Source organism: Pagrus major, chromosome 7 (assembly GCF_040436345.1).
Source record: "Pagrus major chromosome 7, Pma_NU_1.0".
Lineage (NCBI taxonomy): Eukaryota > Metazoa > Chordata > Actinopteri > Spariformes > Sparidae > Pagrus > Pagrus major.
Window position 1 is genome coordinate 25140155 of NC_133221.1, and position 20165 is coordinate 25160319.

The window sequence follows — 20165 nt, forward strand, 5'->3', positions numbered from 1 at the left end:
ACACACTAGGCTGCTAACACCAATGAGGTAGAGTACTGAAAAACAGCAACTTCAACTCTTTCACACAAAAATGAACAACGCAGAGAAATGTCATGTTCTGTTGCTGCTGGGAGTGAAAGTTGAGCTGTGTTGTGTGCAGGCTCCGCACTTGTCAGGTGCATTGCATTTCTCTGACAGCATATATGCTCTGAAAACAAAGGTACATATTGTCTCCATATGAGATTCAGGAAGCTGCTATGAGATGGACTATCAGGTGGCAAACACAGGGCTCTGTTTGCCTGGGTGTTGTTAGGACGAAAGCAGCTGTTTAAATCAGCTCCTTCAATATATGCATGAGCACTGCAGAGGAACACAGGATTAGAAACTTGGCAGTTTAACAGTTGTTTTCACCGTCATGCATTAAAAAAAAGTCAAAAGAAAGCCAAAAATCCAACACACGCAGATGCATAAATCCTGCCAGATCATCAGCTTCACTATTCATATATTCTCTTTGAATAAGTGGCTGCTTGCATCTATAATGTTCCCAGAAGCTCTCTAGGCAGTGCAGAGAGAGGTGAGCGAGCCTCCACTGTGATGGTTACAGTGCAGCAATGAGTTTGTTGCAGAGCGGGGCAGGTAAGTGCATGTCTCGAGTATGCTGGATGAGTGGTTGTTAAAAACTGTACATGGCTGAAACTTGGCACTTGGCTCTCCTTCACGGGACATTTTAGCATAAGACTCAAACAACGTGTCACCTGAGGCTCCGGGTGAAGATAGATCCTCAGGTTGTTAGAGTTTACATGGATCTGTGTGTGTGCTCTTAAAATGTGTTTCCCAGAAGCAGCACACAGTGGTTTGAGTTTTATTTCACTCGTGAGGGATGAACATCACAATTTATAATATTTAATTCTGGTGAAGCTGCTCCCTTCTTCTTCTCGTGACCCACACCTTCCAGACTCCATCAGGCTGAGATGACGGCTGCCTTCACTGTCTGCCGTCCTGATGACTAAGGGTATTGTCATGTGTGTTGACTGCTTCTCCTGTGTGTCTGGATTGTCTGGACTGGAGGTACATATTTTGGCTGGAGCACAAATAGATAGCTGTGGGTGTTTTCTGGATTATCTGATTTACTACGGTATGTCTGACTCGAACGCACCACCTGCACGTTGGGCAGACGTATACCAGCACAAGGCATAAATCAGGACCTTGAACTGTTTTACTGCACTTTATTACAGGCTGGAGATCCCCTGTCTCATGTCAGACTTGTGATAACAATATTGTTTTTTGAGCAGCCGTCACATTGGGGGGGGGGGGAAGGAAGATTTAGGACTGATTTCCTTTAGCGCTGATTGAGTTTCGAGCCTATAAGCGCATTACTGTACATTTGATTTCCCTCTGCATGCCTGCTCATATCACACACGGATTTATAACTCACCACAGGGCCCCTCCCTCTTCCTACTTCCTCCCTCCCCCCCATATGTCTGGAGAGCACCTGCCCCATCACCTGCCACTCAGACAGTGGCTGTCTGAGCATGTGTGTGTGCGCTGTGTGGAAGAGATCCAGAATGCCACACCTCACCCTCCGTCTATACCTCCCTCACCCCCCTCCCCCCAGCTAACCTTGCATACAAATGCTACCTGTGCTCCTTTACATTCACACACTCAGGTGCTCACCAGAACATGACTGCCTTTGTTCTGACCCGTTCCTCTTAAAAGTAGGCTAAAATCATTAGGCATCTTTGACTGAAGGCAGCCTGCCCTTTAAACATCACGGACACTGATATTTTCAGGAGGCCCTGTCACTTTCCTAGCCTTTTTGGCTCGTGGCCTAAATAGCAGCGGCCTTAATAGCCCATAATAGCAGTCCTTGCTCCTGCACGTGTATAGCTGAGTTTCTTTGTTTGTCTCCTGCCTCGGTTTACTGGTCAATTTCAGAGGAATGAGCTCGCAGAGTCATCCAGGGAATGTGGAAAAGTGTCTGTGTGTGTCAGAGGGTCTCATCTGGGGTTTGAGGCGCCTCTAAAAGTTGGACGTGAACTTCAAACCAGGACTATAAAACGGACCACCTACTGAGTTAAAAACCAGTGCATTCACTTAATAATAATATAGTAATGTGACGGATTTGACTTGTAAGTAGAAAAGCTGCTTTTCTAAGACAACCGGAGATCTCCTTGAAAGCACAAACCATTCACTTTTTACGCAGCGGTGCACAGACGCTGTCATTTATTAGTTAATCTGTGTGTCAGAGAGTATTTGGCCCGTACATGAAGGTTAAAACTCGAGCCCAGAGGCGATGTGTGCTGAGCTGCTGCACACCTGTCTAGCACTGTAGCCCTCAGGTTATTCCACATTGTGACTTGGCCAATACGACACGGTGTGTGTTTCACATGCGAGATAATACGTTTCTGGCTTCTTCTCTTCTCTAGTTTGTTTTTGTGCCTCTCTGCTCCTCCAGAGAAGAAAAACACAAACCAGGTGTTGCTCTCAAGTACAACAGCAGCAGCTCTTATTTTCTTTTTTCAGCGTCTTCAAGGGCGTTTAGCTCGTTTTCAATCCCTCACGTTAATCCTGATGACACTGCTGGTATTCAGAGGCTGGTTTCGAATAGTTTATAGCCTTAGCTCTGGGCTGAAGTGGAACAGTTTCTGGACGGTCAGCTCGTTAAAAGGTGTGTTCCACTTTTACCCTATTATGTTTCAAAACAACAAGCAGCCCAGTGGACGGCTTGTCCATGCCTGTCCAGATAATAAAAGCAGAAGTAGGGTTGGGGAGGGGGGGTGTGAGGAGAAACTGCTGGTGCTCAGCTGGGGAAAAGTGGAGCAGAGCGCTCGAAAACAGAGATGAAGAGAGCACGAGTGAACGCAGGAGAAGATGAATGCAAGAGATGCATCAGCAATTTGTTGTAAAGTAGGTCAGCCTCTTGAGAGCTCAGTGGCAAAGGATCAGATTGGAATCAAAGAGCTCTGATTGACAGTTTGAGTACAGCAAACGCAGCCTCCTCCTTTCTATTGAATTTAAAATGAATAAAAAAAACAGCCTAAAGCAAAACTACAGCAGATATGTGAATGGCACACCTTCATTAATGTTACTCAGTTGCTACAAAGCTTCTAGTGTTGTTATGACTGGTCCATCAACAGACAATTCATCACCACTGACTTTGAGAAAGGATTAAAGGATGAGGCTTGGCATTTTTGGTTGACAAAGGACTTAAACATTTAAAGGATAAGGCTGGTGATATTTTATATTTTCTTTTTGTTGACAAGTCTCATGAAAAGACCAAAACCAGCAATGCGTTAGTCCATCTGATCATTTCTGCCTCAGTCATGTTGACAGATTGTCATCAGCAGTGGTGGTTGTAAAACCATGAACTCCCATGATCCCATTCTTCTTACATCTATTGTTTTGTTTTCAAATTGAGGGACCAAAGGCAAAAATTGGACACTGAGTTTAAAAACAGGTCAATTTATACTATCAAGAGATTTAATCATTCCCTAAAACAGCTGGGAACTGTAGTTTTTCGTAAACATTAAACAAAAAGGAGACTTTATTGGGAACTACTTTGAGCTGCAGAGTAATCAAAAATGTAACGTTCTAGGTAGTATTTACAGCAGCAGGATGGTGTTCAGTATGTTGGGTTTCACTGAAAATAAACTGCAGTATGTTTGTTTATTGTAATGAAGGAACATGTCTCCCAGTGCAAGTGTGGCTCTCACAGTTTTTTGACAACAATGGAGCTCTGTGGCTCAGAGGAATAAGATATATCCGACTTTGGATACACAGACAATATTTGTTATGATACATTCTTTGTGGTTTTGGTATTTTTGTGGCATTAATTGACCACAAGAAAAATACAGGAATTATCTAGCGTCATCCTTCAAAGCTGTTTATCAAACTAAAGTACTTAAATGTTCCAGCTCCTTAAATGTGAGGATTTGCTGCTTTACATCTGTTGTCAGATGTTGTCACAGTTTCATTGTAAATTAAATATGTTTGGATTTTGGACTGTTGGTTTGAAATAAAAGGAACTTTGCAAACTTCACCCTGGGATTTAGGGTATTGTGATGAGTATTTACTGACATTTAAAAGCACAATTTTTCTAATGCATAGACTAATGATTAAAGTAATTTTCTGGTAACAATTGTACTGAGGTATCAAAAGCACCAGTAAAAGTAAATTATACATATATTTACATGTATGACCAATTATCAGATCAAACATTCAGCATTTTTCCGATTTTTGGAATCAATGTTATTTATATCCGAGTGCCGATCAAATAAATTAATTTAAAAACGTGCTACTTTTGCTCTGATGCTAAAGGTAATCTGCAAAGTAACTGAGAAGTAACTAAAAAAATGTAATGAGTAAAAAGTATAATATTTAGCTGCAAAATGTAGTGGAGTGGAAGAATAAAGTAAGAGAAAATGATAAAGTCCAAGTGCTTGAAAATTGTACAATACTTAAATAAATGTACTTAGTTACTTTCCATCATTGGACATAACCAAAAGTTGCAATGTTAAAAGTGTAAGCATGGGGCATCACTTTTATTCCACAGTGAGATATCTGTTAATAGAGAAATTGTTGTTAATAGTTGCATGAAACATAAATGGACTGTTGAGTCATTTGTAAAATTCACTTTTTTACAATGGAGTCTGGTGGGTTTTTGAACATACTGTATGTGAGCTAACAGTGTCTTGTCTTTTCTCTAAGTTGGATTTCTAATGTGTTGAATTTACCTTTTTCATATGACCTGCCAACACATCCTACATCAGCACTCCTTTTCTTAGAGTCTCTGCTCACATGCAGATAACCATCGTCTGTCAGAAGCTACTGATTATGAGATTTTCTGGATTTACTGCGTGTTGGATCCTTGGCCCTCCATCCACTTGCTAGCTTTTGCGACTTATGACAAAGCACCATAATTAGACCGGGTTATTTCCATAAGTTTTTCAATAGCTCCTTTGTGTCTTCACTGTCCTGGCTGTGTGTCTCTTGTGTGTCAGCTTATGTGCCCGCAGTCGTTATGGTGGCAGAGTGAAGTGGGGGGGAAGGGGAGGTTAAAGGTCCAAAAGTCTTGGCGTTTACGTGTGAGATGGTCGCCATTTTTTCAGGCTTTTAAATGAGAGATTACTGTTTGTCTGCATCTGTTAGCAGGAATCCCGCTGGGTGAGACAAGGTCAGGGGAGGCCTCTCTTCGTCTTGTCGCTTTCAATCAAAGGCACATCTCAGACGCACACTCACATTCAGGAGTGTGTTGTAGCTTTGTGTGATTGTAAGGCAGGTTGTCAGTATTCATCTTCGCAGTGTCTCAGGAGGTCGTGGGTACGTTGCCTGAGGCTGTAGAGGAGGATTAAGAGGACCCACACCATGTGTAAACATTTGGGTAACCCCCCCATCCGCCTCTTCTGTAGCCTCTGGGGTGCTCACCTGTCTCAGTGGGTGGAGGCTGGAAGAGGAACGAATACCAAGAAACTCCCTGACCTGAATTCACTCAACCGTTCTCGCACCATTCAGTCGTCTGATCCACAACAAAAAAATGCAGCTTAGCACGTCACCTTGACATCTGGTGTGCTTTCTCTGATTGGAATTTGAGTCTCGCTGAGGAGTTTGTTTTGATTGGGAGGTTTAGATGAAGCACATTAAAATACCAAGAAGATCGTGCCTTTTGGCTTTCCATTCAGGTATTTTAAGTATATTTACCTTTGAAATGTACAATTTTAAATAGAATTCAACGTACTTGCATTGCAGGATACATGGGAGATAAATACAACTGTTTCATTTAAACCTGCCTGCCTCAAACAAGCCGAAGAACGTGTTGCATAATGTCTAAATGTTATCAACAAGTTCCCAGTTGCCCTTAGTTGTTTTTATGTCAACACTTCATAATTTGCATTTGAATAAATGAGTGGAAAATCTGCACACAGGCCTCCTACGTCGGAAATTTTGAAAGTTATTGTAGTTCCACCATAACTACACAGTCTGCTCCATCAGTCAGTAAACACAAGCCATGTTCAGTTATTCTGCGCCAAAAAGACACATCCTTTATGACATCACATTGTTCAAACTTTATAATTCCAGTTCAACAGTTTTTAAAAAGTGTTTGTTGTTGTTGACTCATCACTATCTCTCCGTTGATAGAAAATGCAACAAAGAGCAGTTTCGCCCAGGAGGGTGGTTTTCTGAGAAGTGACGCCGAATGATGTCATGTCTTGTCTCGGCAGACAGTGCCGGGCTCTTTAGTCTACTGCTTGGCAATTAGTGGTCTGATGTGACCGAGTTAAACTGCGATCTCACACACACACACGAGCTGGTCGCACCACACTGTGAGGACACTCCGGTCTGTCTGACCAAACACACCGGACCTACGCTCGGGGAAGAAGCTGTATGTGGGGGTGGGAACAGACGGTGTCCTCAAAGTCTGATCGGTGTTAGACGAAATATTGGTGGGTTCATCGCCCAAACCCTCAACACTCTGATACTAAACGTTCCTCAAGTATGTTTCTTAGTGACTTTATCTGTGACCAGTAGGTACATCAACAACACAGCAAGCTCACAGTAACGCCAATAAAATGTCTTAATGCATTTAGCCTGACATCCTGTTCAGATGGAGGGTTATTTTGTTGTATTTTAACCAATCACCAGCAAGTGACGCATCCTCTCTGTGTCACCAGTTGCTCAGAGCAGTACCCTTAACTTTTAGAAAATGAACAGATGTTATTTGTTTATGTTGTATGTTTTTTCTCACTCTCATTGGCTTTAATTTGGAAGTTATCTACTCTGTGTATCACCATGCAAATTACTGGAAAAATAACTGCCCTGGTAGACTTTATAGACTTCAGGTGTTACCTAGTTGAAGCAACATTCATGTTTGAGCAGCTGAATTGTAAGTAGGAAGGTAAATGTCTCGAAACTCAAACAGGTTTGGTGTTTTTTGTTCTGTATCACACAAGAGGATGGGAAGTGTCTTTTAAGAGCATCTCTGTCTTGGCAAAGCCTGACTTAATCTCACAAGCTTAGTTGTTAGTCTGGAAAACATCCACTGAGAATCGCTGTGTCCAGATCAGCAGAATTTCAGCAAGTTTGTTCCAGAGAGCTGGTCCAAAGTAACAAAAAGCACCCTCAGCAGATCTTTGATGTCTTTATGGAGGAGACATCATAGGTCAGTAGTGGTCAACCCTGCTACCAAGCAGGACCACAACGTTTTTCATTTTTCACTTTACTCATTTCACCTTTATTGTACCAGGAGGTCTCACTGAGATAATGATGCCCTTTAATTCATCAATGGATATACATGTGGTATAGTATCCCCTGCTATGAGGCTGCAGTAGAAACACTCATAGTCACAAATTGGCGGGATTAAACGTCGACTTCTCCTTTCTGACTTCCTCCCCTCATCTGTGGCACTGAGCCCAAAGCCCACTGCATCAGACTGTAGACATACACTTTTAAATGTTCTCATTTTTTTAAAAAAAGGCTCATAGTTTCTTAAAACAGCTGGGCACTGTAGTTTTCAGCTCATGTTATTGAAACTGGAGTAAGTGTCATTTTTGGGGACTATTTTCAGCTGCGGATTAATACACATTTGGTGCTCTAGTGAGAATTTACAGCAGCAGGGTGGTGTAAGGAGTGACTTAAAATGAACTACAGTGCCCAGGTTCTTAGTTGGATGAATTCATTGCTGGTTTGAGTAATTTTCATGGAATTTGTTGACAATAAGAAAAATACAGAAGACTTATTTTTTTAAAGCAGGCTGTTCTGGACCTGATGATGTGAAAGGTGTGCTTTGATTTTAGTCAGTGCTTTTTAAATTATTGGCATAATTTTGAGATTTAATTTTGTAGTTTAGCTTTGTTTTTGTTTGTTTGCTTTTGTGTGGATGTTTTTTTGTTGTTGTTTAAAAATCAGATGCAAACTTGTGGTGTCATCAAGGAAAGTTGGATCTTGATGTTTGAATGATATGTTGACATCTGACCCAAGACAAAGTAGCTGACTGTGTTTATGCTAGGGGAGCTCATCAGACATCGGACACTTTGTTTAATTATTTATTGAAAATATTAGCTGATATTAGCTGGTACAGATATATAATGATTATTTTCCTCTCTGAAACATTAAGCGTCTTCATCCTGCCTTGTTCAGGGAGTGTTACTATCACACTCCCTCACGTTAGAAAAGCAAACAGTGCAGAAACATATTTCTTCACCTTCATGAACCACAAACAGCTTCAGCAGTGAATCCATTTGTCTTAACGCCCTCATCTCCCTCGTGGCAAACATCAAACAAACTTTAATTATGCAATTACACAACATTTGGCTCTGTCATGAAGCTGAATCAGCGGCAGATTTATGCTCATATTCATGCGATACGATGCATTAAAGGATTATTCCAAGACCCTCAAGATGAGAAATATGACAATTAAAAATGCTGCGCGTACGGCTGCTGGCATTAAAGGCATGCCAGAGTGTCATTCATTAGCCGCTGTATGCAGACATGGCGTCTTAGAGCAGCCTAGTGAAATTACAGGGGGGAAACACTGGCAGCAAAGTCCATAACAGTCACAAATAACAGCCTGCTATGACAAGGGAAATTACACGTCTTTGGAATTGAAGTTTTAATAGCGTGATATAATTGTATCAGCGTGAGGAATGTGGGGACGTGTAATCGGATGCTTTGATAAATGTGGTGGCGAGGCTTATTGTCAGTTTTGGGGATCTTCGAGGTTTCGTGATCAAATAGGCAGATAGCTAATTTTCTGCAAAGATTATGTTGATTTATGACGACTTGGCTGTTGGCAGAGGATAACTGTATGTGAAGAGTCATTTATTGGGATAATAGTGAAAGATGAGACGATGAAATAGATTTTTTTCCTTCTTGACAATACACAGTAGACGAGGAAAATATTCATATTTAATCTCACGTGACAGACTGTACAAAGTAAGACAGAGGTAAGTAAAGTTAAGGTTAAAACAGCAGGATTACACTATAACCAGCCAGTAATCACATCCAGACACCAATAAGCTTGTGTCATTATGCAGCAGTGGTCTGGATGTGTTTATATGGCTCAGTGGCTGCACTATATGAGTGGATCAGTATAAGCAGTTCCCACACCCTCTCAGGTGTCCTGTGCTCAGGGCAGCCTGGCCCAGGCACACACATAAAGGCTGCCTTTGTCTGCAGCGGGGAACAGGTAACCATTTGTGCCTGCTCTACTGTGTGTATGTGCACTTGTGTTTGTGTGTGTGCAAGCATACATGCATGCAAACGTATGTGTGTGTGTGAGTGAAAGAGAGAAACAGAGAGAGATAGGATTGACCGGGCTGCCTGCCGTTGCCTCCAGAACAGGTGTGGCCCTTCAGCAGCCTCATATTCACAGCATGCAGCACATGTGCGCTCACTAAAGAGAAGGTAAACTATGATTTCCAGTCTGTGATTCTCTGAGCAAACAAACACCTGATAAACAAAGTTATACTTTCAGGAAAAGCATTCATTTATGCTTTTATCCTGTTAAGAGACACTATGAGACGGCTACGCTCACCTAAATTACAGGTGTACAGTTTAATGTGATACTACTTAATGTCTTGTAAAATATACGCATGTCATTAAGTTTAATTATCAGTGTGATAAATTACAGATAAAAATGTGTTAATGGAGTGCATCATATCTGAGAATTATCCAAGCGTCTACAGTGTGTGTGTGTGTGTGTGTGTGTGTGTGTGTGTGTGTGTGTGTGTGTGTGTGTGTGTGTGTGTGTGTGTGTGTGTGTGTGTGTGTGGTTGTAAACAAATAGAAGAGATGAAAAAGTTAACAATTAACATTCACACACTGTGATCTTCTCTGTGCCACCGAATAAAACACTACACACACCACTGTATGCTAACTGTGTTTTGAGAGTATGCAGCAGGAAAAATGACCAACTTGGCAGGAAGGATGCTTAACTCAATAATTCCAGCATGCGGACTGAAAATACAAGATTTTTAAAAGTGGTTTGGTGATAGTATTGTCCCACAGTGCGACACAAAGAAAACGGGGGAGAAATGAATGCATTGTTCATTTTCAGTCACTATTTGTTAAGTTTCAAGGCAAAGTCACAGTTTTTTTTGATGATTCTAACAAAATATAAAACCATTTTCATAATGGCGAAAAACTCCTGAGCCGGAATAGACGAGAGGTTAAAAGTGCTCAGAAAAATGGAAATCTAAAAAAATGATAATTCCAGGACAAGTGGGTAAGAACAGCTGCTAAGTGGACTTTGTGCTGAGACCATTTAATTGACTACTGTTTCCAAGGTCTAGAGACAACTTTCAATCCCAACCTCAAACTTTCAAACTAGTGTAGGCTACTGTATGTCACATTGGGGCACAATAGAGAGGCAAAGCCCCATGGGACCATATTTTGGAGAAAAAAAATTGAACAGTAGACAACAGGGAGAGAATATTTTTTAAGTAATAATAATGTAATTTTGCAACTCTTTGTTGTAAAGTTTCGTGGAAAACAGCTCAGTGAAATACATCATCTTGCTAGAATGTATTTGTCTCTTGCCATCAACTACTGTACATATTTAAGTAAGGTCAGGAAATTCTGAAATTAAATAAAGCACTGGGCTGAGACACAAGAGCACAAAAGTTTATAGCTTATGCCAAGAAAATTGTCTGGAGAGGCACCATAGAGCAACTTCGTTTGTCACAAGGAATAAAAGAACTAATTAGATTTTTTTTAAATGGAACTGCACTTAAAATGGTCGAGTGACGACTAAATGTGACACAGTAGGCTAGCATACTTTTGTGTGTGACTGTGTGTGTGTGTGTGTGTTGGTTTTGTGTCTGCACCCTCTGAACAAATAGAAAAAAACACAGCTAACAACTGACAACCTCAACTTTGAAACTAGTTATTGTGGCTATGCTAGCAAGGCTAACTGATGGGCAAAATGCTACAGTTGATAGCTTAATGCTTTACTTAAAGGTGCAATGTGTAATAAAGAGTTTCAAATATTAACTAAAATTGACAACAGAATCTCAAGAATTAATAGTTTTGATGTCTTTGTATTGTGTTGAAAAGATATCTATTGAAGTTAACATGCTAACCAGCTAGCCGCTAGCCAGTTTGTACCTCAAGAGGTGATAGTCAGATAGTACACAACAACAACACTTCCCTGGTGCTCCGAGCTCCCAGTCTGGGCAGAGTCAGCTAATACGATGCTAGCTACATGGTTAACTTAGCTTACTAGCTAATAGCAGCTACATTTAGCAGCAGTTAGCAGTTACTCTGTTGATATACTGTTCGGAGTATGAATTAGACAGGTGGCTAATCTTCCATATTGCACCTTTAAATACAAAGGTTTAAAACATAGGACCCGAGAGAACAATAAGGCCGACTAAAGCTGCTTTACACTTTTTAATTGCAGCAAAATAATAAAACTTATTTTGGTTATGAAGTGCTGCTTTTTACAGTTATTTGAAAATAGAAGAACAAAATGCTGTGAGCCTGTAACTGTGGAGAGATGAGACTAAATAAAAAATATGAAACCGAGGTAGCTCTTCATACCTCTGTGCATACATACCAGACTGTGCGTGTTGTACGTTAGCACGTGTGCAGTTCCTGTTACCTGGTGTTTAAGTGAGAAGTTGAGGATTACCTGTTCAGGAAGCAGACAGAGCTCCACAAGTGTTGTTTTAACAGGCTGTCAGGAGAGCTAACTTTATGACCCGCTGCTGCGTTTCAACAGACGCTCACTGTAAATATTCAATCAGAGAAGGGGCCTGCTAGCTAACACAGGCCGACAGGAAGGTACAGGGACAACCAGAGTGATTGATGAGTATGGATCTCAGGTGAAAGGTGAGAGTGCTGAAGATGTGCTCGCTTCCTCTGTCTGTGTGTCTGTAATGGTATCCTGTCTGAAGCTGGTGTGTGTGTCTGTGTGTGTGTGTGTGCGCGTGTGTGTGTGTCTAGAGATGTTAAGTACAGGGGCTGAGTGCTGTGTGTGGAGAGGTCTTTAATTAGAGCAGGAAGACACGGCTCAGGAGACACACTACACCAGACTTAAGTGTGTGTGAGCGTGTGTCCATGCAGGTACGTGTGTGTGTGTGTGTGTGTGTGTGTGAAGACCATGACTGTGAAGCATCATGCACGCGTCAGTAGTTTGAGCGTCCATCTCGCTAATTCCAGGAGTGTCTGCTCAGGGTGTGTAAACATCTTATACTGAATCCCAAAAATGTGTTTAAGCCATTTTAGAAAGTTATTTCTCCACTAACTCCAACAACTAAACGTGCACACACTGTCTGAATGGTTTATGAACGTTACACAACACTGCTTACTCTTCATTAAAACTGAATAAAGTGTGTAACAGTCGGTCGAGCCGGTGGAGTCCTAAGTGGCGACACTAAGCCAATTTGTAAACAGTGAGTTGTGTCCAGTCAAATGTATTTGGTTGCTGGATTAATGTTTTGTAGATGAACATACTAGTTTATTTTTCTGAGGAAACATTCCAGTTTTCCAGCGTTTGCTCCTCTGTTTCTGTTTCACATGACGCGTGATCGCAACCCATTTTTCTACATGCAGTTTAAAAAAAGACATTGATTATATTTATTTATTGTATTATTCACAAATAGTCATCATTTTCTTATTGCAGACCAGAAATTGTACCCATATCCTTCACTTAGATAGATGATGGTAGATTCAAGTGTATAAGTAAGTAAATACAAGTGACATTAAAAACATGTCCTCCACCTGCATAGGGCCACTCCATCTGGACTTTCTGGTCGGGTCAGAAAAGTTCATTCTATTTAAATGAGGGCGGCCCAGAGCCAGGCCCATGGGCCACAGTTGGCCCACCACAAGACTTGATTAGGCCAGCCAGATGTTTCTAGCAACAACAACAACAAAAAAACCCACACTTTATAACAATTATAATATAAATCCCTGTTCGTGCTGTTTTACCTTTTGTGAGATAAAAATGCTCCACGTTCCAGCATATACTGAAGTAGATGAGGAGATAAAAAAACATAACGTTTTTTTGTTTGTTTTTTACATAAAACAACACTGTTTTGCTGTGAAGCTCAAGAAATGTTTTGTGCACTAGGAAACTTCAGCCAACTTTCCATCAGCATGGGGGTTAGTAGCTTAGTAGATAATGAATTTTCATGTTTGGTTGAACTTATCCTTTAACAAGTCAATAAAGTATAAGTTAGAATCAAGTAATAAACATTAAAAAAATCAGGAGGAGTACCAGTGGCCTCAGAAAAGACTATGGAACAGACATTTTTAAAACATACTAAGTCGTTCTCTTCCCCCTCTTCTCTTGCAGCTCCCATGTGTTCGTTCAGCCATGCTCCCTGGGTATGGATTCTCACCTTTTCCTGATTTCCAACCGCACCTTCACGCTTTTCGCTGTCGAGGAGAGAGTCCCAGCATGTGGATCCCTGGCTCCGGAGAGTCCCAGGCTCTGAGCGAGGCCCAGGAGGACAGGCCTCTCCTCCACCCGTGCCACCACAAGCACATCGCTGTGTGCCAGCAGGAAACGTTGGCTTTTATTGAGCTACAACCACCAGTGACTCCTAAAATAAATAGTCTCGCCTCTCCGAGGCCAGACTCACAATGCACAACACACTCCGTGACCCTGAACGGTTTCAGACACACACTCAATGAACTGAATGACATGCAGAACGGCTGCCACAGGACAGATAGTGAGCATGACTCTCAGTTTGATTTGAATTCGCACACATCTGCTGGTGACGGTGAGCTTGAATCCCGTAATGGCATCAGGACTTCTTTGCAGGAGCAGACTGAAAAACCTCGTACTGTCACAACAGTGTGTCGACCCCTCCACGCAGCTCTTAGCCTCCCTCTGTCGCTCCCTCTGTCCTCTCTATACACAAACAGAGACTCCTGGGAATCACAGTTACCTTGCTCCCCATCCTCACCTGAAGGTCCTGGGTTTCAGAGCCCGGACTCATGCCAGCCTCAGAGGAGGACATCACAGGGATCAGTGAAAGAGAAGTCCATACGTGAGTGTGCAGCTTAGCTGACATAATGAATTAGGTTTCAGAGACTCTTACCATACTTCCTTTTAACCTAACAAAGCTATTTTTTGTTTCCAGGGCGAAAGATGCAGGTTTACTCCCCTGAAAGCCTGAGCGATGACTCTCTCAGTAGCCCCATCCTGGACGCAGACTACATCTTCCCAGGACCTTTCGCGTCTTTCCTGGAGGAGGACCTGAGTGGATTATCTTCCCTGGAGGCCGCTTCGACTTCTTCATCCACAGACGGTGTTACAGACCTCCCAAACCTCAGTCACGACGATATATTTGATCTACCTGCAGAACCGCTGCACATTATAGAAGACTCAGTACCAGGGCTGGGGGAGTACGGCGGGAGTGTAGAGACGTCAAGTGCCACAGGGGGGAGCTTTTTGTCACGCAGCCGCCAAGGGGACCAAGAGCGGCGGCGCTTCTCAGCCTCAGAACTCATATCCAGACTGCAGCTGTCGCAGAGGAAGAACTCCTTCACCTTGAAGCTGGGGAAGTCTCTGTCTGCACGGGTCGCCTCCCGGGACAGACAGAGCTCCAACAGCCTCAGCCCCAACCCAGACTGTGAGTAGACAACAGAACCAACATCATGGTGGCATCTGATGGAAAGGTAGTCCAGAAACACTAACCCCAGACAATGAAAAGCAGAATAAAGGTCCATTACAAAACAATCGGCTTCCTGACCTTTTTAGAGTGAGGTCAACTTATAAAATGTACAGTGTAGAAGAACCACGGGGGCCACTAAAAACACACACAAAAGGCACTCTGTAGAGCTGGCGTTTGGTTTTGTCCATTCTGGGCTGCTGTACATTTTAAAAGTTGACTTTACTTTGAATAGAGTAAATATGAAAGGTTCCTTCTAAGGTATTATTCACTGATGAAAACACATCATGAATATTATATTATATAAATTATGAATGTTTATTCAAACTTCTGTCAATACATCCCCCTAAATCCTGCATACTGGACCTTTAACAGCTTCAGTGCTCAGTGCAATGGATGCTTCAAATCTCTGAACTCTCTGGGAATAAACACTATTCCTTCAAAAGATATATCCTCACCCCAATAATGGGCCATACAGTATATAACATAACTGCAAGATCCATGGTTGTGACAGGAAACCTTTGCTACGTGTCATACTCTGCTCTCTCCTCATGCTTTTCTACACTGTCGCCTCTCAAATTAAAGGCTAATGATGTGGACGATGGTCATTTTTTTCCACTATTATAATTGATCGTTTGAACGGACCTACTGTATGCAACTAATATATTTGCTGTATGATATCAATAAGGACAATATAATTAATTATTGTTTAACGTGATAACTTTGCAATATGCCGTATGTGAGTCAAGAGGCGCGATCAGCCCTGATAAAATGGAGCAAGTGTTTATGTAAACGGAGATGGTGGTGGTGCGTCGAACACGGTTGTGTGATGCAAGTGCACTGACTTTTATTGCGGCATGGTTTGAACACGTCGCTGCAGATTGTGTATCCTCCAGCGCTGACACAGCACTGTAGAGATAGGTCTGGCTACATAAGACTACTGATTGGGAAACACTTCTGATAAACCCAGCAAACAAGGAAAAGTGTACCTCGAAGCCCATCGCAGACTGTCTAACACCACTTCGAGGAAACATGTTGTTCAACCCTGAAACCCTAGCAAGATGATATACACCACTGTCATACTGAACATACCACAGTTCTGGACCTTGGCTTCATGTCATTTTCCTCTCTCTTTCTTTATTTTACTGTCACCTCTCATTTGTGTATTATCTAATAAAGGCGTAAATGTCTGAAAACATACTAGAGAGAACAGGTAACAGATGAACCTTGGTCTGAGCAGCTGACGGTGTCATGAAGCTGTAACTTAACAAACTGACAGTATCACATCATGAACCTGGATTACAAAAAGTCTCTTCCTTCTTCTCTGGACCTCACACCTGCACTCTCTGCTTCTTCTCCTATTTAGATAAGGCCAACTCTAAGCAACGCAGCTCAGGAGGGTCGAGTGATAGCGCTCCCCACAGTCCTGTAGGACCTGCTCCTGCTCTACCCAGCAGTGACAACAGCATGCCTTTGCACCGCTGGAGCACAAAACTCGGGTAAATACGGACTTGAAATATTTCAACACAAAAACTGCAAAGATGGAAGGACACGTGTTGATGTCCAGCACATTTTCTTCACAGAATGCGAAAGAAGTCCATAGAGGAGGACATACTTCCATCTGTTGCCAGTTCAAATCGCTTGTCACGGTTTTTGCCAAGCTGTAAGTTACCCTAATCCATTTCTTTTCCTTGACTGAAGACTTGGTTGCATTTTCCTTTAAAATCCTCTTTTTATTTCAATATTTCCTGCAGCGATTCTGTACCAGGAATACAGTGACGTCGCCATCAACAGAGAGATCCAGAGGCAGCAGGGGAAGGAGCCGGGCACAGAGGAGGACGGGCTCAGGGACGAGGGCTCAGACGGGACCCCGTCTCCCTCTAATCTCTCTCCATCCAGCTCCTTTCGCTCATCACGAGGCTCCGCCTTTGCACTGTGGCAGGACATCCCTGATGTTCGAACCAGTGGCCAGCTTGACAACTTCAGCAATGAGGAAAGGAAATTACAGGAGGTGATGAGACATTTCAGATTTCTCTCCAGCTGTTTTCCAGTTTGTGTACTGTAGAAGTTTGTCTGACATACTGTGTCTTCCTCAACTCAGGCAAAGTTTGAGCTGGTGACATCAGAGGCGTCGTACATCCGTAGTTTGACCATCGCGGTGGACCACTTCATGCTGTCTCAGGAGCTCGCAGAGTGTCTCGGAGCTCAGGACAAGCAGTGGCTCTTCTCCAAGCTGCCTGAAGTCAAAGATGTCAGTGAAAGGTGAAGTGATGCTGCTGATTGCCTCTGTCGCCCTCAAGTCTTTGTTTTAGCATCTCAGTCATCAGGTCTCCTCCTCTGAGTGTATCCTCTGCTCACTGGTCACCTGCAGGTTTCTTCAGGACCTGGAGCACCGGCTGGAGGAGGACATTCTGCGTTTTGATGTGTGCGACATCGTCCTGGACCACTGCCCGGCTCTGAGGAGAGTTTATTTACCTTATGTGACGAACCAGGCCTACCAGGAGCAGACGTACCAGCGTTTGCTGTGAGTTACTACTTTCACTGTGTGTATAATAAATCATTGGTTGGAGCTCCGAACATATTTGTACATGTGCAGCATCTCTCTGTGAACATTCATGGCTGCAGTGCATAAAGTCCAAATGTTTCCTGCTGGGTGTCCATTATTTCCTCTGAGGCTGTTCAGGTGTTATTTTACACCTGCATGACTTAACTTGCAGATGGTTCATCCAGACAAAGCTGAACATTTTTTCTCTTTGCTGGAATTTACACCAGCTTTCACCAAAACTCATTAAAGTGTTTCTCTAAATTTACCCGTCCTGTCCTCTCAGGCACGAGAACCCTCGTTTCCCCGGCATCCTGGCTCGTTTGGAGGAGGACCCCGTCTGCCAAAGACTTCCTCTGACCTCTTTTCTAATCCTCCCATTTCAGAGGATCACACGGCTTAAAATGCTAGTGGAGGTACACGATTAAACATTCACTGCAGAATTCATGTTCACACTTGAAACCCAATTACGCACAGAACTGTAAATGGGGTTATATTTGGACCTGCTGGGCATTTCACCACAGCGGGGTTTTTCCTCCAGCAGTGAATAACAAGAGTATTGTTTACTTTTTGGCGTGTCTTCAAAATCGTCTTTATTTTTCAGAATATCTTAAAGAGGACGACTCCAGGCTCCCGAGATGAGGACACTGCCACAAAAGCTTTCAATGAGCTAAAAAAGGTGGTGATTACCAACCCTAATAGCCAGTTGCATGAGCAGCAGTATTATCGCTGGTGAGGCACAACAGTAATAACCACGTTGGTATGTGTCTTCTTAGATCATCAAAGAATGTAACTCCAGCGTGCAGTCCATGAAGAGGATGGAGGAACTTATTCACCTCAACAAGAAGATTCATTTTGAGGGAAAGGTGACTGATGTGTTTTCAGTTTGTCTTGTTGGGCCGTGTTGGGCCAGAGTGAACTTCTTAATTAACATTTATTTCCTCTCTTTGCAGATCTTCCCTCTGATCTCTCAGTCGCGCTGGCTGGTGAAGCACGGTGAGCTCCTGGAGGTGGACACTCTGACGATGAGTATTTCCGGGTCAAAGCTGAAGTTACCCACCAAGCCTGTGTACCTCCACCTGTTCAACGACTGCCTGCTGCTGTCCAGGAGGAAGGAGTGAGTGATAAGCATCCATACAAAGAACTACAATACTGCACTCATAAATGACTCACTGTATGCAACAAGGACATTTTACAGAATATTTTAAATGTTAGTTAAAAAATAGGTTACATTTTTAAGTCTATTTGATTATTCTTGTAAAGGAATAATTTTGGAGAATATGGTAATATGGTATCATGTGGTATTTAGTGTATGTTAAATATTAGGCTAATGTTAGGAGACAGTTAGCCTAGTTTAGCGTAAAGACCAGGGTGGGGAAAGCACCTGTAAGGTTCAGCCATTAACACATTGTTTATTTATAAAAGGATTTAGGTTTTACATCAGGTTTACGTATTGGACTATTTCTTTCTGAGCATAGTGATTTCCTGGAGTCTCGCCCCTGTGACCAGTGCAGACTCCAACTATACAATGTTAACTGCAAGAGTGGTATTTAGGTTGTCATTTAACTCTCAGCAAGATGTCAAACTGTTTCCTGAAGAGAGAACCTACACATTAAAGCAACAATCTGTGGGATTTAAACATTTCTACCTGATCCAGGGACACTGAGATTAATGGAAACAACACTTAGACTTCACCAAACTTCACAGGATGATCCCACTTTTCTACAGACATACACATATACCATCAGAATAATTTTGAAAGATGCTATAATCACCTAAAAAATCTGTCATCTGATTATTAATTTTGAGAAAATTACACATACACTGTCTGCTGGTGATCTTGCTGGTACATTGACTCTTTTTGTTGTAGTACATGGAAGTTCATGGTGTTCGTACACGCTAAGATAGGAGAGCTGAAAGTGAAGGATCTCAGTCAGAAGCTGCAGGGCATCTCGGGCTTCATCTTCCACCTGCAGCTGTGTGAAGGCCAGCAGCTCAAACACCAGATCCTGCTCAAATCACACACTGAGTGAGTGACAGCACTTTGTCCAAAAGTGGATGCTTTAGCACACGATGCTCTAACTGCCCTTTTTGTGTCTACGAAGGAGCGGGAAGCAGAGATGGATCACAGCGATGTTTCCATCTGATCCACTCGAAGACATCGAGCAAGCCAGCGAGAACATTGGTCAGTGGAGAGCTTTAGCCGCACTATGAATCAGCGTAAACCTTTAATTCCTCTTATTCATCTTTATGTCTTCTATCCTCTCAGATATTTCCCAGGTTCAGTGCATCAAAAGCTATCAGGCCCAAGAGCACGATGAGTTAACGCTGGAAAAGGCCGACATTCTTCATGCTAAGACCATCACAAGTGATGGTAAGAATGTGGATTAAGTCCCTTTATGATAAACTGCATTCCAACTTCAACCTGGCCCTAGATTGCTGTAACTTCTGGCCATAAAAGTGAGGTTTCTGTGTGTCCAAGCAGTAGATGAATATGTGTAGCAGCGTGTTTGATGTGCAATGGTTGTTATCTTTCATCAGGCTGGGTGGAAGGCATCAGACTGTCTGACGGGGAACGGGGCTGGTTCCCCAAAACCTACGTGGAGGAAATCACGAGTCGCAGCGCGCGCCTCCGCAACCTCAGAGAAAACATCCGCATCAAATGTGTCACACAGAAACTGGAGGGGGAAGACTGACCATCTTTACTGCAACGTGTCGTGTGTCAAAGGTTCATCTCAGTTGTTAATTGTTAAGCTTCTGGATAATTTTTTTCATTTTTAGATGGATGGTGGGGCCTACATTTTGTATGCAGGTGCCACAATGAGTCATGTTTGACTGCTCTTCACGTGGATGCTAAAGTGTGTGTCAGCCATTTCCATTAATATGCTAGCTGAAAGTGCAAAGCTTGAATTGCTCCTTTAATTTTGTAGTTTCAAAGGCTTTTATAAAATAAGAGCCAAAAGTTCACATCAGGACATTTCGAACAGTTTCATAGGAAAAATCACTTCATACATGCTTTCTGTGAA

General features: G+C 42.5%; 1 protein-coding gene across 1 annotated transcript; it reads left to right on the forward strand.

Moving 5' to 3' along the window:
• Nucleotides 1–13294: 13294 nt before the first annotated feature.
• Nucleotides 13295–19835, forward strand: arhgef19 (Rho guanine nucleotide exchange factor (GEF) 19). The gene is made up of 15 exons (XM_073470747.1): nt 13295–13973; nt 14067–14558; nt 15964–16096; nt 16181–16260; nt 16352–16608; nt 16699–16859; nt 16969–17121; nt 17426–17555; nt 17744–17818; nt 17916–18005; nt 18093–18256; nt 19010–19168; nt 19245–19324; nt 19409–19513; nt 19681–19835. Exons 1-15 carry the CDS (start codon nt 13295–13297, stop codon nt 19833–19835), a joined length of 2913 nt encoding a protein of 970 aa, XP_073326848.1.
• Nucleotides 19836–20165: the final 330 nt, after the last annotated feature.